At 40.0% G+C, this 20,865-nt stretch overlaps 1 protein-coding gene across 3 annotated transcripts in view; it reads left to right on the top strand.

Moving 5' to 3' along the window:
- MYCBPAP (MYCBP associated protein) overlaps positions 1 to 20,865 on the top strand; it is a 118,768-nt gene that overhangs the window by 74,679 nt on the left and 23,224 nt on the right. For all 3 annotated transcript variants that reach the window (XM_033960156.1, XM_033960155.1, XM_033960154.1), the window contains exons 13-15: positions 2,497 to 2,643; positions 3,159 to 3,311; positions 16,690 to 16,811. In XM_033960156.1, coding sequence (XP_033816047.1) covers positions 2,497 to 2,643; positions 3,159 to 3,311; positions 16,690 to 16,811 — 422 coding nt within the window. The remainder of the gene's footprint in view (positions 1 to 2,496; positions 2,644 to 3,158; positions 3,312 to 16,689; positions 16,812 to 20,865) is intronic.

Raw genomic sequence — 20,865 nt, 5'->3', positions numbered from 1 at the left:
ATCTCTTTCCCAGATTCACCTAAGATATTTTTCAAGCTGGATCATGGGATAAACCCTTTTTTGTCCTGATAACAACCTCTAAGTCCTGTCTTCCCTTTAGAAAAATGCTAAAGACCTACTTATTTGACAAATTGTTCTGAATGTGATTATAACACACTGGGCTTATACAGTCTCTTGATTGCTGTGAACCACGTTGAACTGAGAGGTTACTGCGATATGTAAGTGAATTTGTTATGTTATGATGACCTTCATTTTTTATGTGGCGTCTATACATAGGTTGGCATGCAGTCCTTAATGCCTAAGGCCCGGATTCTCCAGCTGGCGCCATTGTCGGTGGCCACCTTAAAAGCGGCCGCCAATTGTGTGCCAATCATGCTGTTTAGAGAATCGCGCCTCCGGCCAAGGTAGGGCGCTGGAAATGTAGGCCAGGGTTTTCCAGGCCTACATGTCCGGTGCCTACCTTTGAGATGAATTGCACCTCCGTAGGCGCTTTATAGTGCCTAATGCCACTTCTGGTGTTAGTCACGCCTACAGTGGCATTAGATGCTATAAAGTACCTTTGGAGGTGCAATTCTGGCGCTGATTTTTTCGTTGCTGGTAGTTTTTCACTTGGCTTGGGCGCCTACTGGCACCTCAAAAATCTAGGCCTAAAGGTACAAAGCTAGTTCATGGATCATGTGATAGATCAGTGTATCTCAAACTGTGTGCCAAGGTACATTAGGTTGCCTCCTGAGATTTCAGGTGTGTCACGGTACACTGGGGAGGAGGAGAGGCACCGATGCCAGCACCTATCCTTTTCTGTGGCCCTCTTCCCTTCTGACACCCCACACTGGTGTCTCAGGGTTTACCTGGAGGGCCTTCACACACACGGGCATCGACATGATGATGTCACGCATATGCATGATGTCATCACGGTGATACCACACACTTCCAGGTGCCTCAAGCCACAGCCACTACCTTTACTGTGCCGCAGCTCAATAAAGTTTGCGGGACCCTCTGATAGATATATAGTGCGTAGTATATATTGTATAAATGGGGGATGAAGAGTGAACAGATGTGTGTATGTATGTACATATATATATATATATATATACCGTGTTTCCCCGATGGTAAGACACTGTCTTATTTTTTTTGAAAGGCCAAAATATGCTCTAGGGCTTATTTTCGGGGGGATGCCTTATTTACCCTTTCATGTCTCCTCTGTATCTCTATCCTTATTCAGTAGGTCCTGCTTACCCTTTCTCTTCTTTGTGTCACTATCTCCATTTTCAGCTTTCCCCCCCTTTTCCTTTGTTACTGCACCCTGTAGCTAGAATCTTTCCACCCTCCCTCCACTCCGGCCCAGCCCAGTATGAAATATTTCCTTTTGTTTCCCTCCCCTCTCTCTTTCTCTCTCTCTTCTGCTCCCTCACCCACGAGTCCTGCATCTGGCCCTCTCCCTCTACCTGCACCTGGCAACACCCCCCTGCTCCGCGGCTCTCTTCAGCAACTTGTCAGCAGCGGTGATCAAGACAAGCTACCGACATCGAGGCCTTCCCTCTACGAGTCCCGCCTTTGTGGAAAAAGGAAGTTGAAACAAGCAGGACTCGCAGAGGGTAGGCCCCGACGTCAGAAGCTTGTGTCGATCGCTGCTGCTGAGTTGCCGAAGAGAGCCGCAGAGCAGGGGATATGGCCAGAAGCAGGTAGAAGGGAGAGGGAGATAGGAAGGCTGTAGATCTCCGGAGCATGACACCGACCCCGGCCAGGATGATTTCTTTTTCAGGCGTGCATCTTACAAGTCCGGCGTCGCGGCGGGAAATAGCCATGCTGAGCAGTGAGCTCAGCACTACACAGATGAAAGCCTTGCTTGCTGATTGGTCCGGCGGCACGGCCACCGGACCAATCAGCAAGCAAGGCTTTCATCTGTGTAGTGCTGAGCTCACTGCTCAGCATGGCTATTTCCCGCCGCGACGCCGGACTTGTAAGTTGCATGCCTGCGTGACACACTACCGGAGCCACGGCAAAGGTGGAAAAGAGCCGCATGCGGCTCTGGAGCCGTGGGTTGCCGACCCCCGCGGTAGACGGAGGGACCACACGGAGTCACCCACCGTACCACCCGATTCGGGTAAGCGCAGGTATCGGTGGGTGGCTTATTTGCGGGGGGGGGGGGGCCTTATTTTACAATTTTTTCTAAAAAGGGGGGGGCTGTCTTATTTGATGGCCCTGCCTTATCATCGGGGAAACACAGTATATACAATTTATCAAAAAGTATACAAGCTGAATATCCAAAAAAATCAAAAAAATAACCAACAAATATTCAGAATAAAGCTGCTAATAGTGGAAGGAAACAGGCTGAAAGGCAAGTAACTTATGTTTTGGAATAGTACTGAAGCTGCAAGGCAGAAAGCCCTGATGTGTGTTACAGTGGTATATGCATGCACTGAGAGAGTTTCCATTGTACTGGTAAAGAGTTATTGAAGAATAACTTTATTACCCTGTTGTCCTATTATACCTCAGATAGAGCTGGAAGACAAACAGGCATTGACTTTGGTCAAAGGTCTTGTGCAGGAACTACTCGATGGTATTCGTAGCCCTATAAGGCCCCTGACGCCTTTGAATACATACGTCACTGAGGAGGAATTATTCAACAGGAAGAATCCTCAGGTACTGGCTGCTCCACTTTTACCCCTTAAAAACAGTTTGAGGCCTGGTTCCTGACTCTGAAATCCAGATGAATTTTCTCACCTTCGTTTCCTGATCCTGTACCTCGAGTATCTTCTGTCTTGGGGCATTTGTAAAGAGGAGGCATTGAATTACTATCTAAAGCATTTGGGCAGTTCTGGATTAAGAGGTGTTGAGTCAGTATCTGGAATCTCCCAGTTTGAGGGGGCCTAGTGCATAGATGGAAAGGGCTTTGTTTTCATGTTTGAGAACCTGACTATTATGCAAATTTAATCCATCTCAAAACACATTTTTACATCACAAAATAATAATTGATTTCTCTCTTTGTTTCCCTCTTCCCTTCATGTTTGGGTTTTTTTTTTTTTAATTCTTCTCTGTTACTCTGATCTTTCCTTTCCATTCCCCACCTCACTTCTTGCTTTCTACACTTTGGCTTTTCCCTTCCTTATGCTGTTTTTCCTTCCCATCTCTCTCGTCGCCTGCTTTTTCTCTTACAGCTGCATTACCGGCATGATATTGTGAAAGAGATCCATCATTTATGGAGGGAGTACATAGACAAACCACCCTTGGAAGAAGAGAGAGAAAGCCTCCAAGCAAAGGAGGAACAGCTTGGCACAAACTGGAATCTTTCATTATACAGTTTTAAAGAGGTATCACATCGCAAGTCTCCAAGAATGCACAGGCATTTGTGTTGTGAAAAGCCTTCTGGGTGTATTCAGTCATGGAAGGTCCTAATCTAGTCTAATCTGGGATTTATGAGTCGCACTATGTCTACAGAGGTTCAAGGTGACTTACAGTACAGTTGAAAGTTTAGATATGTATTAAAGTACAAGTATAGATCTTCATTACGGTGCAAGAATGCATCAAGACTTTTGGGATTCTTTGAGGTAGAGGTTGTATCACAATAATAATAATAATTTATTGTTTTATATACCGCCAAAGCCAAGATAGTTCGAGGCGGTTTACAATAAAGAAGAGCTGGACATACAGCGAAAAAACAATGAAGTCTTTGAGTACAATACAATGCAGTGCAGTATAGAAGAGCTGGACATAGAGCGAAAAAGAAATAATGAAGTCTTTGAGTACATGGCTGTTTGTATAGAGTAAGGTAACCTTGTAGGGATGGGTTTACAATAAGAGTAAGTCAAATGGGAGCAGGTCGTACAGAGGGGTAAGCAGTGAAGGTTTTGGGAGAACTTGGTCAATGGGAAGTAGATCGAGGAGATTTACGAAGGAGGATAGGTCTTTTTTTTTTTTTTTTCATCTTTATTCCTTTTTATTTCTTTCAACAAGTGTACAATATTATTACAAGTAATTCACATCACTCACTTGACATTCTTAAGCAATATTATTACACATGTTTTAATTCCCTCCTCCCACCTCCCATCCCCTCCCCTATCAACAAAATATTTTATCCAAACATATACATATTTAGACTCTCCCCCCCCCCCCCCCATTTTTACAAATTATCCCCTAAGGAAAAAGAATAACCCTTAATCATTACAATATTCAATTAATGGCTTCCACACCTCCTTAAACCTTTTAAAATATCCCCTCTGTACTGCAAGAAATCTTTCCATCTTATATAAATGACAAACTGAGTTCCACCAAAAACTACAATTCAATCTAGAACAGTCTTTCCAATTAGTCGTTATTTGTTGAATTCCCATTCCAGTAAGAATCATCAATAATTTGTTGTTTGCTGCAGATATCTGACTTTTGGCCCTCATACACATTCCAAAAATCACTGTGTCGTAGGATAATGCTACATGATTTTCCATCAATATATTAACTTGATCCCATATTGCTATCCAAAATGCCTGAATACATGGACAATAAAATAAAAGATGGTCTAAAGTTCCAATTTCAATTTTACAATGCCAGCATCTATTAGACTTAGAGCAATCTAATTTTTGTAATCTAGTAGGGGTCCAGAATGCTCTATGCAACAAAAAGAACCATGTTTGCCTAATAGATGCCGACATCGTACCTTTAATTCTCCAAGACCAAATACGTGGCCATTGAGATGCATTAATTTGATGCTTAATCTCAATGCTCCAAATATCTCTTAATCCATTTTTTGGTTTCTTATTCAAATAATTAGATATAATTTTATACCACTTTGCGGCCTGGTGTCCCAGAAAATCTGCCTGGAAACATAAGAATTCTAAGCTGTAATGATCATTAAAGATTTCCATTCAGGGAACCACACCTGAATAGCCTGCTTCAATTGCAACCACTTATAACTTTGTTTTTTATTCAGACCATATTTATGTTGCAATTGTGAAAAATCAAGCAGCTTACCATTATCAATTACTTCCGTTAAGGATCTTATACCTGCTTTAATCCAATCCTTCCAGACAACCTTAAACCCGCCTATTTGTATCTTGGAGTTTACCCAAATAGTCTGCTGTTTCGATTTTAAAATAGAATCACTAGTTAATTTATCTACAAATTGTAATGTTTTCCAAGTATCCATTAATACTTTATTGTCTTTACGTATTCTAGGCACTTTTATACCAAGCAGAAGATCAAGCCTAAGTGGAAAAATAAGTGATCTCTCCACCCTTAACCACTCTGGTAGTTGTTCCAAAAGCTCTGGGAGGACCCAATACATACTTTGGCGCATGATATAGGCCTGATGATACCTATAAAAATTGGGAAAATTTACCCCACCCTCCTCAATTGGTCTTTGCAAAGACACTAGAGCCACTCTTGCAATTTTACCCAGCCAAATAAATTTAACCAGAGTACTATTTAATTTTTTATAAAAAGACCCCTGAAAAAACACTGGTATCATTCCCAATTGATAGCAAACTACAGGCAAAATCATCATTTTAACAGTTTGAACTCTTCCCCACCATGACAAATGTAAAGGATTCCATTGCTCACATAACTCTGTTACTTTTTGTAATAAAAATTTTTCGTTTATTCTCATTGTCTCTTCGAGTGTTTTATTCAACCAAATACCTAAGTATTTTATACCATCCTCTTTCCAAATAAAAGGGAAAGAATCAAGTATACCTTTTGTACAATGCACATTTAAAGGTAAAATTTCTGATTTATTCCAATTTATTTTGTATCCTGAGAATTTTCCAAATGTATCTATTATCTCCAGTAGACATGGAATTGTTGTTTCCGGATTCCTCAAATGAAGCAATATATCATCTGCATAAGCAGATACTTTATATTTAACCTGTAAATCAAAAGAAGGATCAACCATTTCAATCAAGCAATCTTCACAGTCCCAAGAACTTTCATTAAGTTCCATTACATTTCCAACTTATTTCAGTCTATTCTCCATTCTTCTCGACTGTAATACTTGTTCATCTTCATCCTGCTACTTCAGTCTCATTTAGATGTGAATCAACAACCAAATTAAGGATCAAGCCATTTCACTTAAGCGATCCTCATAATCCCATCACTTCACATCAATTTTCAGTATACAGTGGTGCCTCACACAACGAACTTAATCCGTTCCAGGAGCAAGTTTGTTATGTGAAACGTTCGTTGTGTGAAACGCGTTTTCCCATAAGAATACATGTAAAACAAAATAATTCGTTCTGCAGCCCTGTTTTCCCATAAGAATACATGTAAAACAAAATAATTCGTTCTGCAGCCCTACATTTCCCTCCCTCCACCTCACCTTATATGCGGAGTTTGCCAGCTTTCTTTTTCACCCAGCCGCACGCTTTCAAAAAGCTGTGCACGCGCAGCTGCTGAAGTTGATCAATGTTCTCCTCTCCTGCAACTTCCGGTTTCCGGTTGCGTCAGAGGAGAAGATTGAACAACAGAGCATGCGCGCATGTGCTGTTCTTTGAAAGTGTGTGGCTGGCCGAAAAAGAAAGCCGGAAAACTCGGCATCTAAGGTAAGGTGGAGGGAGATGATGGAACACTGCATTCAGACAGGAGGGTGCTGCTGTTCCCGGCTCACATTAGGAAGCGGCGAGAGTAGTTCCGCCCCCCCCCCCGGGCCCCTCGGGCGACTTCGTTGTGTGAAACGAAGTTCGTTATAGGGAGCAAGACAAAAAGTTCGTTATGCGCAGCGTTCGCTGTGCGAGGCGTCCGTTATGCGAGGCACCACTGTATCTTGTATTATCCTATATTCTGATTGTCAATATGTCTGTAATGCATCAATTATGCATCACCCTCTTGTTATCTCAGTCAATCTCAGGATATGATTTATAAATTGAATAAAGATCAATCTATATCCTTTAAACAATTCTCCCACTCTCTCTATTGTACTCCAAGATTCCTTACGATTCCATCTTCTTGCAGATTACTATTCCATCCATCTCAAATGAAGTACTTATGCATCATCAGCCTTTTATATCAGTCATTCTCAGATGCAAATTATAAATTTAAGTAAGGATCAAGTCTTATCCAACAATCCATCTTTACAGTCAGAACACTTTACACCAAGATTTACTATATTTCCATCCTATTATATTTTAAGATTCCACACTTCTCCAATGTAGCATTTTTGTATCCTCAGTCTGTTATCTCAGTCTCGCTCAGATGTAAATTATAAATTCACTTTTAGGAATCCATCCAAATCTTATAAATGATCCTTATATTCTCTTCTCTTCATATAAGTTCCACCACATTTTCTTCTTTTCACATCTTCTTTTCTTTCATTCTTATTTTCTCCTTAAAGTTCCTCTTTCCTCTTTATCACTTAGATATCCATCACATATCATATATTTTCCCATATTAATGACAATCCAACCTTACATTACAGTAAGCCTTCCACCTATCCACTCTTCTGATCATGCTTGAAATATTGATCCTTTTTCAACCATAACTGCAATCATTTTTCTTAAAAATATTTTCTCCTTTTCTCCTTTTTTTTTTTTTTTCTTTTATAATATCTTCAAACTTTCACCACAAAAATATAATCCAAAAATCAAACTCAGTACATATTAATTACAGTATCCATTTACTTTCATGAATCCATAGGCAAATCATATTGATCTAGAAATTCCTTTAATTTGACTACTTCTTCAAAATTATAAGTTTTATTCTCATAAGTTACCCTCATAATATACCCAGGGTATATTAATCCAAATCTTGCCCCCAATGCTCTAAGTTTAGGTCTTAAATCCAAAAGCTGTTTTCTTCTGTATGCCGTAGCTTTTGCAAAGTCAAGCACTATAAAGATCTTAGAGTCCTGACATTTAAGATCCTTGTTTGCTTTAGCCAGCTTTATAATCTCTACCACCTGCTGATGTCTTAGCAGCTTAAAAATTAGTGGACGGGGACCTTTCTGGCTATTTGATCTTTTCATAGGTATCCGATGTGCTCTTTCTACCTCTAAAGGAAAAGAGCTTTTAAACGGTAAAATCTTTGGGATAAAATTAGTCACAAATTGAATAGGATCATTTTGTTCAATCCCCTCAGGTATCCCAATCAGACGCAGATTATTTCTTCGTTCACGGTTTGACAAATCTTCAAAGTCCTTTTTTAACGCCTCTATTTCCCTATGATCTTTTTTACATACCAGCGCTTCTGCCTCAGATTTTTCGGCGCGCTTTTCTAACTGTTCAATTTTGAAGTCAACTGCCTGCATTCTATTTGTCAAACTCTCTATTTCCTCCTTCACTTCTTTTATATTTTTAGCGTTATCGCTTACTATTTCTTTGATCTTCTGTAGCTCGTTCATCAAATCCCGGTTTTCAATTTCATCTAGAGGTAACGGGATCGCTGTCGGGGATACCAAATCCATTTTTGTTCTTTTTTTACTTCCCGTTCCTGAATTCGTCGGAGTACTTTTACTGGGTTTACCCGAAGCCATTTCTTATTTAAACTCTCTCCTTTCACTCGCTATTCATTAATTTTAACTGCTGAAATCTCAATAAAATTTGCCTGTCACAACGGAGCTAATCCTCTACCCAGCCATTTTCATGCACTGCGAAGCCACGCCCAGGAGGATAGGTCTTACAGTGAGGGGAAGTAGTGAAGACTTTAGGCATTCCTGGTCACGAATCGGTTGAAGAGGTCGGTTTTGATTAGTTTTCTGAAGTTGAGGTAGGATGAAGAGTGCATGATGGTGCTGCTTAGCTAGTCGTTCTGTAAGCTTGCTTGGAAGGCAAAGCGTTCTGTCAAGGAATCTTTTGTATCGGCAGGTTTTTATTATAGGGTTGCTGAACATGCGTATTCTGTGTGTAGGCCTGGTGGAGCGGTCTAGTTTGAAGTGGGAGACCAAGTACAGAGGGGCCAAACTGAGAGTGGATTTGAAACAGAGACATGCAAATTTGAACAATATACTTGCCTCCAGGGGCAACCAGTGGAGTATTTGGTAGTAGGGGGTTATGTGGTCCCATTTCTTTAGTCCGAAAATCAGTCGCACCGCTGAGTTTTGTATGATTCGGAGTTTTTGAACGGTTTTCTTGAGTGAATTAAAGTGGTAGTTTGTTACAACTCTGTGGTGCTGTGGGAGGTACATTGAATGAACTTTAAGGGGAAAATATATACAACAAGAGAGCTAAAAAGGTTTGATGAAAGATGTCATGAGGTAGATAGAGTCTGTTGCAGTCATTAACTAGTGGTTAGCTGAGTACTTGGTTCCATGGTGGTATTAGGATGAAGAGTGGTCCTGTCACTAAAATTACAAAACTCAGTGAGTGATATCATGCATGGTGTTTATTGTCATTAATATTTAAAGATGCCCAGGAAGATGCTTGTATTGTTATTCGATCCACGAATGAAATTAAACAGCAAAAATCATAATGGAACAGAAGTGAAATGTTCCCTAGCATTCAGAATGATATTCATCTCTGAGAAAGGGTGCCTCCAGTATCTCTCACACTTGGGACCAGTTTCTTACTGCTGAACAGGCAGTCCCCGGGTTAAGAATGAGTTACGTTTTTAAAGCTTTGCTTAAGTCAGATTTGTATGTAACTCAGAACTTGTAGATTTATTTTTTTTTTAGAAAAAAAAAAAATTCTATTTATTTATTTATTTTTTGCTTTAGGATAAAGTAGTATATTAGTTGTGTTGATAAAAAATTTTTTTTTTTATAAATCTTTATTCATTTTTGATTCTTACAACAAGTGAATTATACATAATAAAAACAATTTTAAGATTCTTGCTGCTTATCTCTGCTCCCAGCCATACAAGCATTATTTCTGAATCTGCTGCAGGAGAAGTTTAGGAGTCTATGTCACTGGAAATACTGCTCATTGAAATCAAATGAAGCTTCAACTTCAATGGTCTTAAGTACGAGTAGTACTTAAATCGGGTGTCTGTAACTCAGGGACTGCCTGTACATTGACAACAAATTCCTGTAACTTCCTAATGTTTTATGCATTATAACCTAGTGAATAAACTGAAAGGAATATTGTTGTCCCAGCAAAGCCAGTATTCTTTAACACTCTCCAGACCAGTAGAGGTTAATCTTTACGAATGGGTATATATCTAATCATGACCAGCAGGTGGAGACTGAAAACAAAACTGGAATAGTACATAAGATATCCCCTTCTCTATTCTCATCAGTTTTCTTTCAGTATCCAGCAGGTGTTGAGTGAGCTGTACCCATCCCCCTTGGTAGGGCTGTTGGAATTTGTTTAGGGGGTTTTCTAGTCCCTGTTTTTGGCTGGACAGAGCTTGGGTGGGCCCTGTTTGGGGGTCCGTCCGACCTCAGGGGTGTCAAACCCAGCGGGTCTCGAGCGGGGTCCCACCCCCCACTTCCTCCATCTCCCCACATTTTTTTAGACTAGCCTCAGCAATAAGCCTTGCCCCCTAAATCAAGCAAGGCATATTGCTTTGAGAGCCTGTGGAGTCTGTTCAGAAAAAAAAAAAAATCCTGAGGTAGTGCTGGTCTAAAGGGTTTCCCTTTAATTTCACTGTATTTTACTATATTTTTCATTTAACCGGCACTTTATTTCTACCTAGGTCGCGTATGGAGCAAAGAGCACTTCACAAGGGAAAAAGTGCTCATTGTGCTCCAGGTGTGAGGCACTCATGGCCTGCCTGTGCAAGCAATGTTCAGGCCGGTGCGGTGGAAGAGCTCTGTCAGCAGCGGCTGCAGGCCGATAGTGCCTCGCGAGTCGTCTAGGAGCAGCGGAGAAGCCTGGTCTTCTTCCACCGCCCACGGAGGGATTCCCTTGACCGCCGACGGTCAGAATACAAAGGATTCCCTCTCAGCTGATTTTTTAACAGCTGATGCTAACTTGCCTGTTTTAGCGGCTGGGACTGTTCAGGTTTTTCAGCTGCTACAGGCCCTGGAGGGAGCATTTTTGGCGGGAACTTCACCATTTTCTCAGTCTGGTCCCTCCATTTTGTGTGCAACCTCAGGTGACCTTCCCCCTGTATTGGAAAAACAGGGGCAGGTTTCTGCTGGGTCCCCTTGGGACCCCCAGGGTTTTTTCCCCCGATTTAATTTTTTCTTTATGCAGAGCCTATTTTCAGGCGACTGGGGGGGGTCCCGTGCATCCATGGGGTTTCGGGGAGTGGGGTTTCCTCCGCACCCCCTGTGGCTTTGCCTCCCTCTTCTTCTTTGGCGTCCCCTCCTCCTCCTCCTCCCTTGTCCAAGCGCCTGCGGGTGTCTTGGGATGAGGATTTGTAGTCTGAGGAGCATGTCGGCCTCGTTGAGGACCTGAACCCTTTTGAGGATTTCCAGGACCCTCTCGAGGGGACGGCCACATTCTGTTTTATTATTTATTTATTTGGATTAATTTACCATCCAAAATAATTTGGTAATTATAGTAAAATGAACATGTTTTCAAAAATGCACAGTCAACTTCATCCTCGTAAAAAAAATATAAATAAAATAATGAGCATCTCTAGCGGTTTGCATGCGCTATCACTGTTGTGCATTCTAATGTGCTTATCGCCCTTTGATGAATTTCCCCTAAACCTCTGTTTTCACTCACACCTATAACTGTTATCCTTATACTGACAAACAACAAAAGTTTAATTATAGCAAAAATTTTACAAATAGGACAAATTCCAACCTGTATTTATGTACAATTCTTACCTTCTCTAACAGGGGGTCTGGGCCAGTACACAAACAGCTAGACACGAGCAGAGAAGGTAAAGGAAAATTCTTTATTAACTCAAAAAGAGAAATCCTACACCCTGTTACTTCACAGGGCCAGGCATACAATGAGCAGTCTTTTGGTTCAAAAGTTTTGAGGTAGCCCTGTGGCTGACAGGACCTGAGACATTGACTGTGGTTGTAACATCCATACCCCAAACACAGTCTTGTAACATAAGAACATAAGAATAGCCTTACTGGGTCAGACCAATGGTCCATCAAGCCCAGTAGCCTGTTCTCACGGTGACCAATCCAGGTCACTAGTACTTGGCCAAAACCCAAGGTGTAGCAATATTCCATGCTACCAATACAGGGCAAGCAGTGGCTTCCACTGTGTTTTTCTCAAACAGACTATGGTCTTTTCCTCCAGGAACTTGTCCATACTTTTCTTAAAACCAGCTATGCTATCCGCTCTTACCACATCCTCTGGCAATGCGTTCCAGAGCTTAACTATTCTCTGAGTGAAAAAAAATTCCCTCCAATTGGTTTTGGTTTAGCATACCTTAGTAAAAGAGGGGATTAGTTTCACCATTATTACAATTACCCATACATAGCTTAAAGAAATGTAAATAAATAACTCTCAATTTTAATTTTTTGTTGGTTTTGAAGCTAAAAAAATGTTTGAAAGACACTGGTCTACTTTTTATACTCTAGACATACAACTAAATATAAATATAAAGTGCAAGACAATTTAGGACATGGAAAATCACAGTTACCACTTCAGTCGGTAGTTATTAAGGGGCCCTTTTACTGAGGCACGCTAACCAATTTAGCATGCGTGCTAAATTCTAATGTGTCCATAGAATATAATGGGCATGTTAGCATTTAGCATGCGCTAATCGTTAGCGTGCACTAAATTGGTTATCGCGCCTTAGTAAAAGAGGGGGTAAATTTACGATGAGAAAAGATAAAACTTCTTTTTTTTTAATTCTTTATTCATTTTTCATCTTACAACAAATACATATATATATTAAACATTTGTCAATAAGAAATTTTATCATTTATGATACTAATAGATAAAAATTTTATCCCATCCCTCCCTCCCTTTCAGTCTTACATTCAATCAAATATGTCACATCCATAATCTTTCCTAGTGATCTAATCATTAATAAATTTAAATTCCCCCCTCCCATCCCTTCTACCTTAAATTGTATTTATAATGTAAAATGGTATCTACTCATTGCAATATTTTGTTAATGGCCCCCATATCTCTTTAAATTTATTAAAATTCTCTTTTTGCACAGCTATTGTTCTCTCCATTTTGTAAATATGACATATCGAATTCCACCAGAAGTTATAATTAAGTCTACTCCAATTTTTCCAAATACTTGTGATCTGTTGTATGGCGACTCCTGACATAATCATTAAAAGTTTATTATTCTTTGATGAAATTTGGCTCTTTGTTCTCATTGACATACCGAATAAAATCGTATCATAGGATAATGCCACATGATTCTCCAATAAACAATTAATTTGGGGCCAAATTGATTTCCAAAAGGCCATAATAAAGGGACAATAAAATAATAAATGATCTAGAGTCCCTGCTTCAAGATTACAGTGGCAGCATCTATTAGACTTAGAGGTATCTAACTTTTGTAATCGAACTGGGGTCCAAAATGCTCTATGTAACAAAAGGAACCAAGTTTGTCTCATAGATGCGGACACTGTACATCTCATACTCCAAGACCAAACTTCTTGAGATTTTTCCAACACCCCTTCTCCAAAAGATCTATGCCTTATGGACCTCAAGAGACGTCGCAACTATCAGAATGCAATGCTCCAAGCTAGGATTGCCATACAACAGTTTAATTACACACAATTTCTTTACATCTTATTGGACCAGTTAAAATCACAGATTGAAAATCTTCCATCACAATCCAAATCTCCATTTGAGAAAATGTTGACTGATTTTGAAGAGTGTTAAAAAAAATCATCTGTGGAGCGCATGACTCTTAGGGCACAGCAGTCAGAGGAGCAGTGGTAGCTATTTCTACCAGATAACTGGCATGGCTAAAATCCTCTGCCCTCCGATCTGATGTTCATGATAAAGTTGCAGATACTCTTTGTCTTAGGAATACATTTGGAGATAAGGTGAAACAACTCATCAGCTCTATTAAAGAGGATTGTATGACTCTTGATATGCTGGAGGATGACAACATTGAGGAACCTCCATCGGTGTACAGAAAGCTCCCATATTTTTCAAGTAATAAAGTTTCATGTTCCACGTAAATAAAATCATTATAATAAGCAGTATTCTCATCAGAAGCCTGTGCGCCCATGCTGCCCAGTCTTCCACCAAGGGATTTTGAAATAGAAAATAACAAAGATCAACTTTGAGTCTTCAAAATAAATCAATGCCATCTTTTTGACATTATTTTACTGGATTCGATTCCACTAGGAGGTTGTCTTCATTATTTTTACAGCACTTGGGAGAAAATAACCACAGACATTTGGGTATGATCCATAATCAGGAAGGGGTACAGATTAAATTTCAAAACACTTTCCCCCTTATCATCTGCCGAGACAATTACACCCACCATCTCAGGAGCAACAACTTCTGTTATTAGAAAAGATCTAAAGGCTTCTCAGCATTGAAGCAATTGAACCAGTCTCTCCACATCAACATCATTTGGGGTTTAATTCAAACTACTTCCTCATACCGATAAAGACAGTGTGTGGGTGGGTGGGCCATCCAGTACTCGACCTCTGCAAATTAAACCTACATATCAAAAAAAGAAAAATTCCAGAAGGTGTTAGTCTCAGCCATCATTCCATTAATAAAGAAAAACAGCTGGATCTCATCAATCAATTTACAAGATGCTTAGCTGCATGTCCCTATCCATCCTTCACATCCTTCACATCATCGATATCTTTGTTTTGTGCTACATCAGAACCATTATCAATACAAAGTTCTACTATTCGGCCTCTCAGCACCCAGGACTTTTACAAAAATTGTAGTAACAGTGATAGGCTCTGCTTGTGCAAGTAGGCTTTCTCTGTTTCCATATCTAGATTGGCTAATTATAGGTTCAACCCTTGAAGAAAATTCCCAAGCACTGCAAAAGACGAAAACTCTTCTACAGTCCCTTGGATTTCTCATTCATCCCACCAAATCCAAGCTACAGCCTACTCATCCCATGGAGCTTATTGGAGCACTGTTCAATACAAAAGATGCAAAGGTGTATCTCTCAGAACACAGAATTCAAGTATTAGCTCATCTAATAATTCAGTTAGGCCCATATCAAATTGTAAAGAGCAAGAAAATTACTGATATTTGTGGGTCATAAGGTAGCGTCTGTTGATATAATCCCCATAGCAAGACTTCACATGCAACCCATTGCAAAGGTTTCTACACGACTCATGGAACAAATTTACTCAACCATTTATAACAGAAGACATGCAATGGTGGACAAACCATTGCAATTTTCTGGAAGGAGTTTCATGTCATCCCAGATCTCCAACAATAATTCTCACGACCGATGCTTCCATGAAGGGCTGGGGAGCCTATCTCGACAACAGCCACACTCAAAGAATTTGGGCAAGAGGTCCTCGTCAAATGAGCAGTCTGACCCCTAGCATTTGTTCTGTTATTCATAAGTTGTTTTTATAACTTTTATCTACAGTCAATTGTTATGTTATGACTGTCACTCACTTCAACATCTTGTTTTTCCAGACATTAGACCAACATCTTTGCTTCATTGGTAACAGAAAAACATGTCCAAATCTCTGAAGCATTTCTATCTTTCAGTTCCATCTTTTTATATACATATTAGTGTCTTTCAGGTTCCCAAGCAAGGGGTGTCTCATACATAGGGGATCTATGACCTCCCCCCTTTATATCCTGCTTAATAGAATTATTGCCATCAGTATTTTATCTGTATTTTGTTGGTTCCTGTTTCTGTTTTGTTTTTATACTTTGCCATAACTTGTCTGATTTTATTAAATTTATTCTTTCTGAGTTGTGACTCACCTTGTCTGGACAATGGTCAGAAACACAGTGCTCAAATTTCTCATTTGAAGATTTTTTTAAGGGATGGACAAGTAATCCGTTCTTTTAAACATGAAGGCATATTTGTAGATGACCAGCTCAGTCTTCTTTGATTAATCCAGAAGAGCAAAGATCTAGGTTTCAGGCAGCAGATCTTGAATCTACCTTAGTCTTATGTATCTCAGCCAGACTGACTTCTGCAAAGGCAGCCAAAGTTTGACCTATTTGAGCTAGAAGTGGCTCATACCCAGCCATCAAACTGACCTCCACCAACTCTTGTGAGAGTTTCAAGATAGTAAGATTTATGGAGAATAGATAAGCAAGTGTTTCTAAACAAGGCCTGGAATGTGTAGTGACCACTTGTAATTTTTTTTTGATAAACAAATGTGAACTCCTTGGGTATGGCGGTATACAAAAATAAAGTTATTATTATTATTATTATATGTGAAGGTGGTAGGTGGAGGTATGATGGCATGTTTCCTAAAAGCTTATTGTGAGATGTGTATAAAGGCTTAGCACATGGTAGATGGTTAGCATGTGAGCATCAAGAAGTCAACCAGCAGATTTGGATTTTAGATGTATTACTTGCCTTTTCCGACTATTGGAAATTCAGGGCTGGCACTGTATCTAGCCTTAGCATTGAATTTCTGGTCTATTTTTGGCAGTCCAAGACATAGCCAGCTATGCCAATATTCACCGGCTGGCCAACTAAGTCTCAATTGCCAGAGATATACCACCCTTTTAGCAGTTGTCTTTGGCTGCTGAACTTAGCCAATCCAGAGACCGGGATATTCAGTGTGAGATCATTGGCTATCCCTCACTAAATACCAGTGGATGGCTTGCTATATGCTATTTAGCCGGCCAGGAGCCATTCCTGGTCAGCTAAATAACACTGAATATTGGGTCCATAGGTTTCTGTGGTGCATTTATCACACTTAGCACTTTAGTCCCATTATCTTGACAGAAACAGAATGTGTTTACAATTTGCAATTTCCTCCATTAGGCCATAATGTCGCTTCCAGAGGATGAAACACGTGAGGCAGTTCTGTTCCAATTAAATAAGAGCATATTAGAAATGGGTTTTCCGTCAGAGAAACCACACATCGTGCTCCAGTATCTAATATGGTAAGTCCCTCAAAGGGAAACAGATGTATCCTATGAAGCCTTATAGCCACATTCAGCTAGGCCAGGGGTAGGGAACTCCGATCCTCGAGAGCCGTATTCCAGTCGGGTTTTCATGATTTCCCCAATGAATATGCATGAGATCTGTTTGCATGCACTGCTTTCAATGCATATTCATTGGGGAAATCCTGAAAACCCGACTGGAATACGGCTCTCGAGGACCGGAGTTCCCAACCCCTGAGCTAGGCTATAGATTCCAAACATGCCTACCACACACACCTCAACAGTTGATTTATTGTTCCTCCTAGCATATCTGTTTAGATTTATTAATTGCCTTTTTCAAGAAGAGATTCACCCAAAGCAGTTTACAGTACACTGAATAGTACTAAATAAAAACATAGAAACATGATGGCAGATAAAGGCCAAATGTTCCATCCACAGCATCCACTATCTCCTCCTCTCCCTATTGGCTAAGGCTCTTTACACCTGCATTGTGAGGTCATAGAACTTTAGTAACATAGAAACATGATGGCAGATAAAGGCCAAATGTTCCATCCACTATCTCCTCCTCTTCCTATTGGCTAAGGCTCTTTACACCTGCATTGTGAGGTCATAGAACTTTAGTAACATAGAAACATGATGGCAGATAAAGGCCAAATGGCTCATCCAGTCTTCCCATCTACAGTAACCATTATCTCTTCCTCTCTCTAAGAGATCCCACGTGCCTATCCCAGGCCCTCTCTGTTTCTACAACCTCTTCCAGGAGACTGTTCCATGCATCTACCACCCTTTCTGTAAAAAAGTATTTCCTTAGATTACTCCTGAGCCTGTCACCTCTTAACTTCATCCTGTGCCCTCTCATGCGCATTTACGCCACATAGGTATTTAAACATCTCTATCATATCTTCCCTATCTGACCCAGCAGGCTCACAATCTTAACTGTGGTATCTGGGGCAATGGACTGTTAAGTGACTTGTGCCCAAAGAACAGGCTGGGATTGAACTCAGCAGCTCTAGCCACTAAGCCACTTCTCACATTTAATTCCTCCCTTCAAAGAATTTTCAAAGATATTTCCACACAGACATCCCTGGTTTTCCACTTAATTTATAACATTTTATTGAAGAAAATAAATTAATATAATACAAATAGATTTTCATTTCAAATAGATTCACAATTATGATATTTTCATACATATTTCTATCATTCCTCCAAAATATATTTCCATATGACCCATATCAACTCCCTGCTCCCCCACCTCCCTTCCCCCACTTCCCCTTCCCATTCACATTGTATTGAAGTAATTAATCAAATTATAATAAATTATGAAATTTACATACATATTTCTATCATTCCTTCATAAGAACATAAGAACTGCCATCTCTAGATCAGACCCATGGTCCATCAAGTCTGGTGATCCGCACACGCGGAGGCCCAGTCAGGTATACACCTGATGTAGTTTTAGTCACCCATATCCCTCTATGCCTCTCGTAAGGAGATGTGCATCTAATTTGCCTTTGAATCCTAGCACAGTGGATTCCTTAATAACCTCCTTTGGGAGAGCATTCCAGGCGTCTACCACTCGCTGTGTAAAGCAGAACTTCCTGGCATTTGTCCTGGACTTGTCCCCCCTTAGCTTCAAACCATGTCCTCTTGTCCGTGTCGCGTTGGACAATGTAAATAATTTATTTTCCTGCTCTATTTTATCGATGCCTTTCAGCATCAATATACATTTCTATATGACCTATTCCATCCTACCCCTGCACCCCCCAATTCTCTCCCCCCCCCTGAGTGGAAGATGACACATATTACCAGGTGTTGCAATGCTATAAATGTTTCCAAAGCTTCAGTGTAAAATATTAATAATCATACTTCGTGCTTAAATGGCCTATTTAAAAAGCGTCCATCCTTTCTGCATGTAAACCTGTGCATTAAGCAAATGTGCATACTAATTTATGCACAAATAGGGCTGGGATTGCATTTACGAGGGTCAATTGAAAGGTTTCCGGCTTGACCAAGAAAGAGCAAGATTAGCATCATAAGAAGTTGCCTCCGCTGGGTCAGACCAGAAGTCCATCGCGCCCAGCAGTCCGCACCCACGGCGGCCCATCAGGCCTATAACCTGTAAGATGATCCTTGTCTAAGCCCTATAATCCCTCTTTTTCTTTTTTTCTATCTATACTCTTTCTATAACCTATCTCTACCTCTATCTGTATCCCTCAATCCCCCTGTCCTTCAGGAATTTATCCAATCCTTCCTTGAAACCCTGTAGTGTACTCTGTCCTATCACAACCTCTGGTAGTGCATTCCAGGTGTCCACCACCCTCTGAGTGAAAAAGAACTTCCTAGCATTGGTTCTAAATCTATCCCCTTTCAGTTTCTCGTGGTTCTATAGCTGTCTGACAGATGGCTTTGACAAACATCTACAGCTAGATTTTTTAGTCAATCTGGCATCTGGTTTTGTTGTGTCAGCCTTTTGAAATGAACAACTGCGCCACTTTATAAAAAATGGACAAAATTGAGTATCAGGCTGTGATAAAATTATTTCATTTGATGGGAAAATCACCTACCAAAATTAAATCTGAGTTAGACGCAGTGTATGGTGTCCGGACGGCTTTTCAAAACCCGACACTTTATCCGGGTTTTGAAAAGCTTCCTCAAATCGCGTTGGGCATACGTGGACTTCCTCCCTGCCCGACAAGAGCAGGCAGCGGGGGGCAGGGCTAGGGCAAGATTAGGGAATTACAGGGCAGGGATGGGCAGAACTGGGTGGGAGGGTCTAAGGGATCCGAATTTTCCGACTGGGAAATCTGGCAACCTTAACACTCTTTTTTTTTTTTTTGTGCTTGGTCAATTTTTTTTTAATATTCTTTATTCATTTTTAAAACTACAATTGTGCACAAAAGATGATGCATTTACATAAATTAATATCATTACAGCACAATATTCTTAATAGAATAAAGACAAAACTTATTTTTTCCCACCCATTTCAATTTACAAACATCTCATAAAATACTTGTAATCAACCCTTCTATATTTCTTAACAAATGCCTCCCTGGATGTGCATGTTTTCCCCAAATTATACAAATAAATCAATCTTTACAATATTTAGTTAATGGTTCCCAAACTTCCATAAATTTTTTATAATAACCCTTCTAAATGACCATAAACTTTTCCATTTTAAAGATATTATATGGGGATTCCCACCAGAATGAATAATTTAATCTATCCCAATTTTTCCAATTCTTTAAAATAAGCTGCATGGCAGCTCCCATCATTATAAACAAAAGTTTGTTATTTTTTGCCAAAATTTGACTTTTTGCCCTCATAGATGTTCCAAATAAAATTATTTATATTTTATACTCTTATTTTATATTGTGAACCCACTGTATCTAACCATACCCCACTACAAAAGCACTCAGATCGGCAGGTGTTTCCTATCTATACATGGCATTTTGTGGGTTTTGGAAGGCTCACAATGTCCACCATGAGTGTACTAGTTAGAGTGGGATATGGATCTAAGTCCCTTTCTAGTCTATAGTCTACTATACTACTCCTGGGACCAGCTTGCTGCTATAAGAATGGCCTTAATATCAGAAGCTGTCACAGAGCCCAGTATCTACTGTCCCTGTCACATTTTTGGAGAGTGGGAAGGGGTCAGTACCACTGGGAGATTAAGGAGGAGAGGGGTCATGCATTAATCCATCCAGTGGTCAGATGGTCAGTTAGGACACCTTTATGTGACATAGTTGTGATTGAAACAGGCCCAGATAAGACATTTTTTATCTTGTTTCATTACCTCTGAAAAAAAGTCCAAATTCTGGGCCTGCCCCCTCACGATTTAGACAAACTGCGGAGAAAGCTTTCTCAAATCTGAGTTTCAAAAATCGCAGCTTGAATGTTTTCCCGTGAAAATTTTTTTTATATATCTTTATTCCTTTTTACATTATACAAACAAGTGTACAATAAATCAAGTCATACTATACATTCTTCACTTGAAACTTTACAATCATCTTATACCATAAATTACCTCCCCTCCCTCCCTTTCCAAATATTTTTG

Source organism: Geotrypetes seraphini, chromosome 10, assembly GCF_902459505.1.
Source record: "Geotrypetes seraphini chromosome 10, aGeoSer1.1, whole genome shotgun sequence".
Classification (NCBI taxonomy): domain Eukaryota; kingdom Metazoa; phylum Chordata; class Amphibia; order Gymnophiona; family Dermophiidae; genus Geotrypetes; species Geotrypetes seraphini.
The sequence above is the reverse complement of the archived record's forward strand: the minus strand, read 5'-3'. Positions and strand labels throughout refer to the sequence as shown.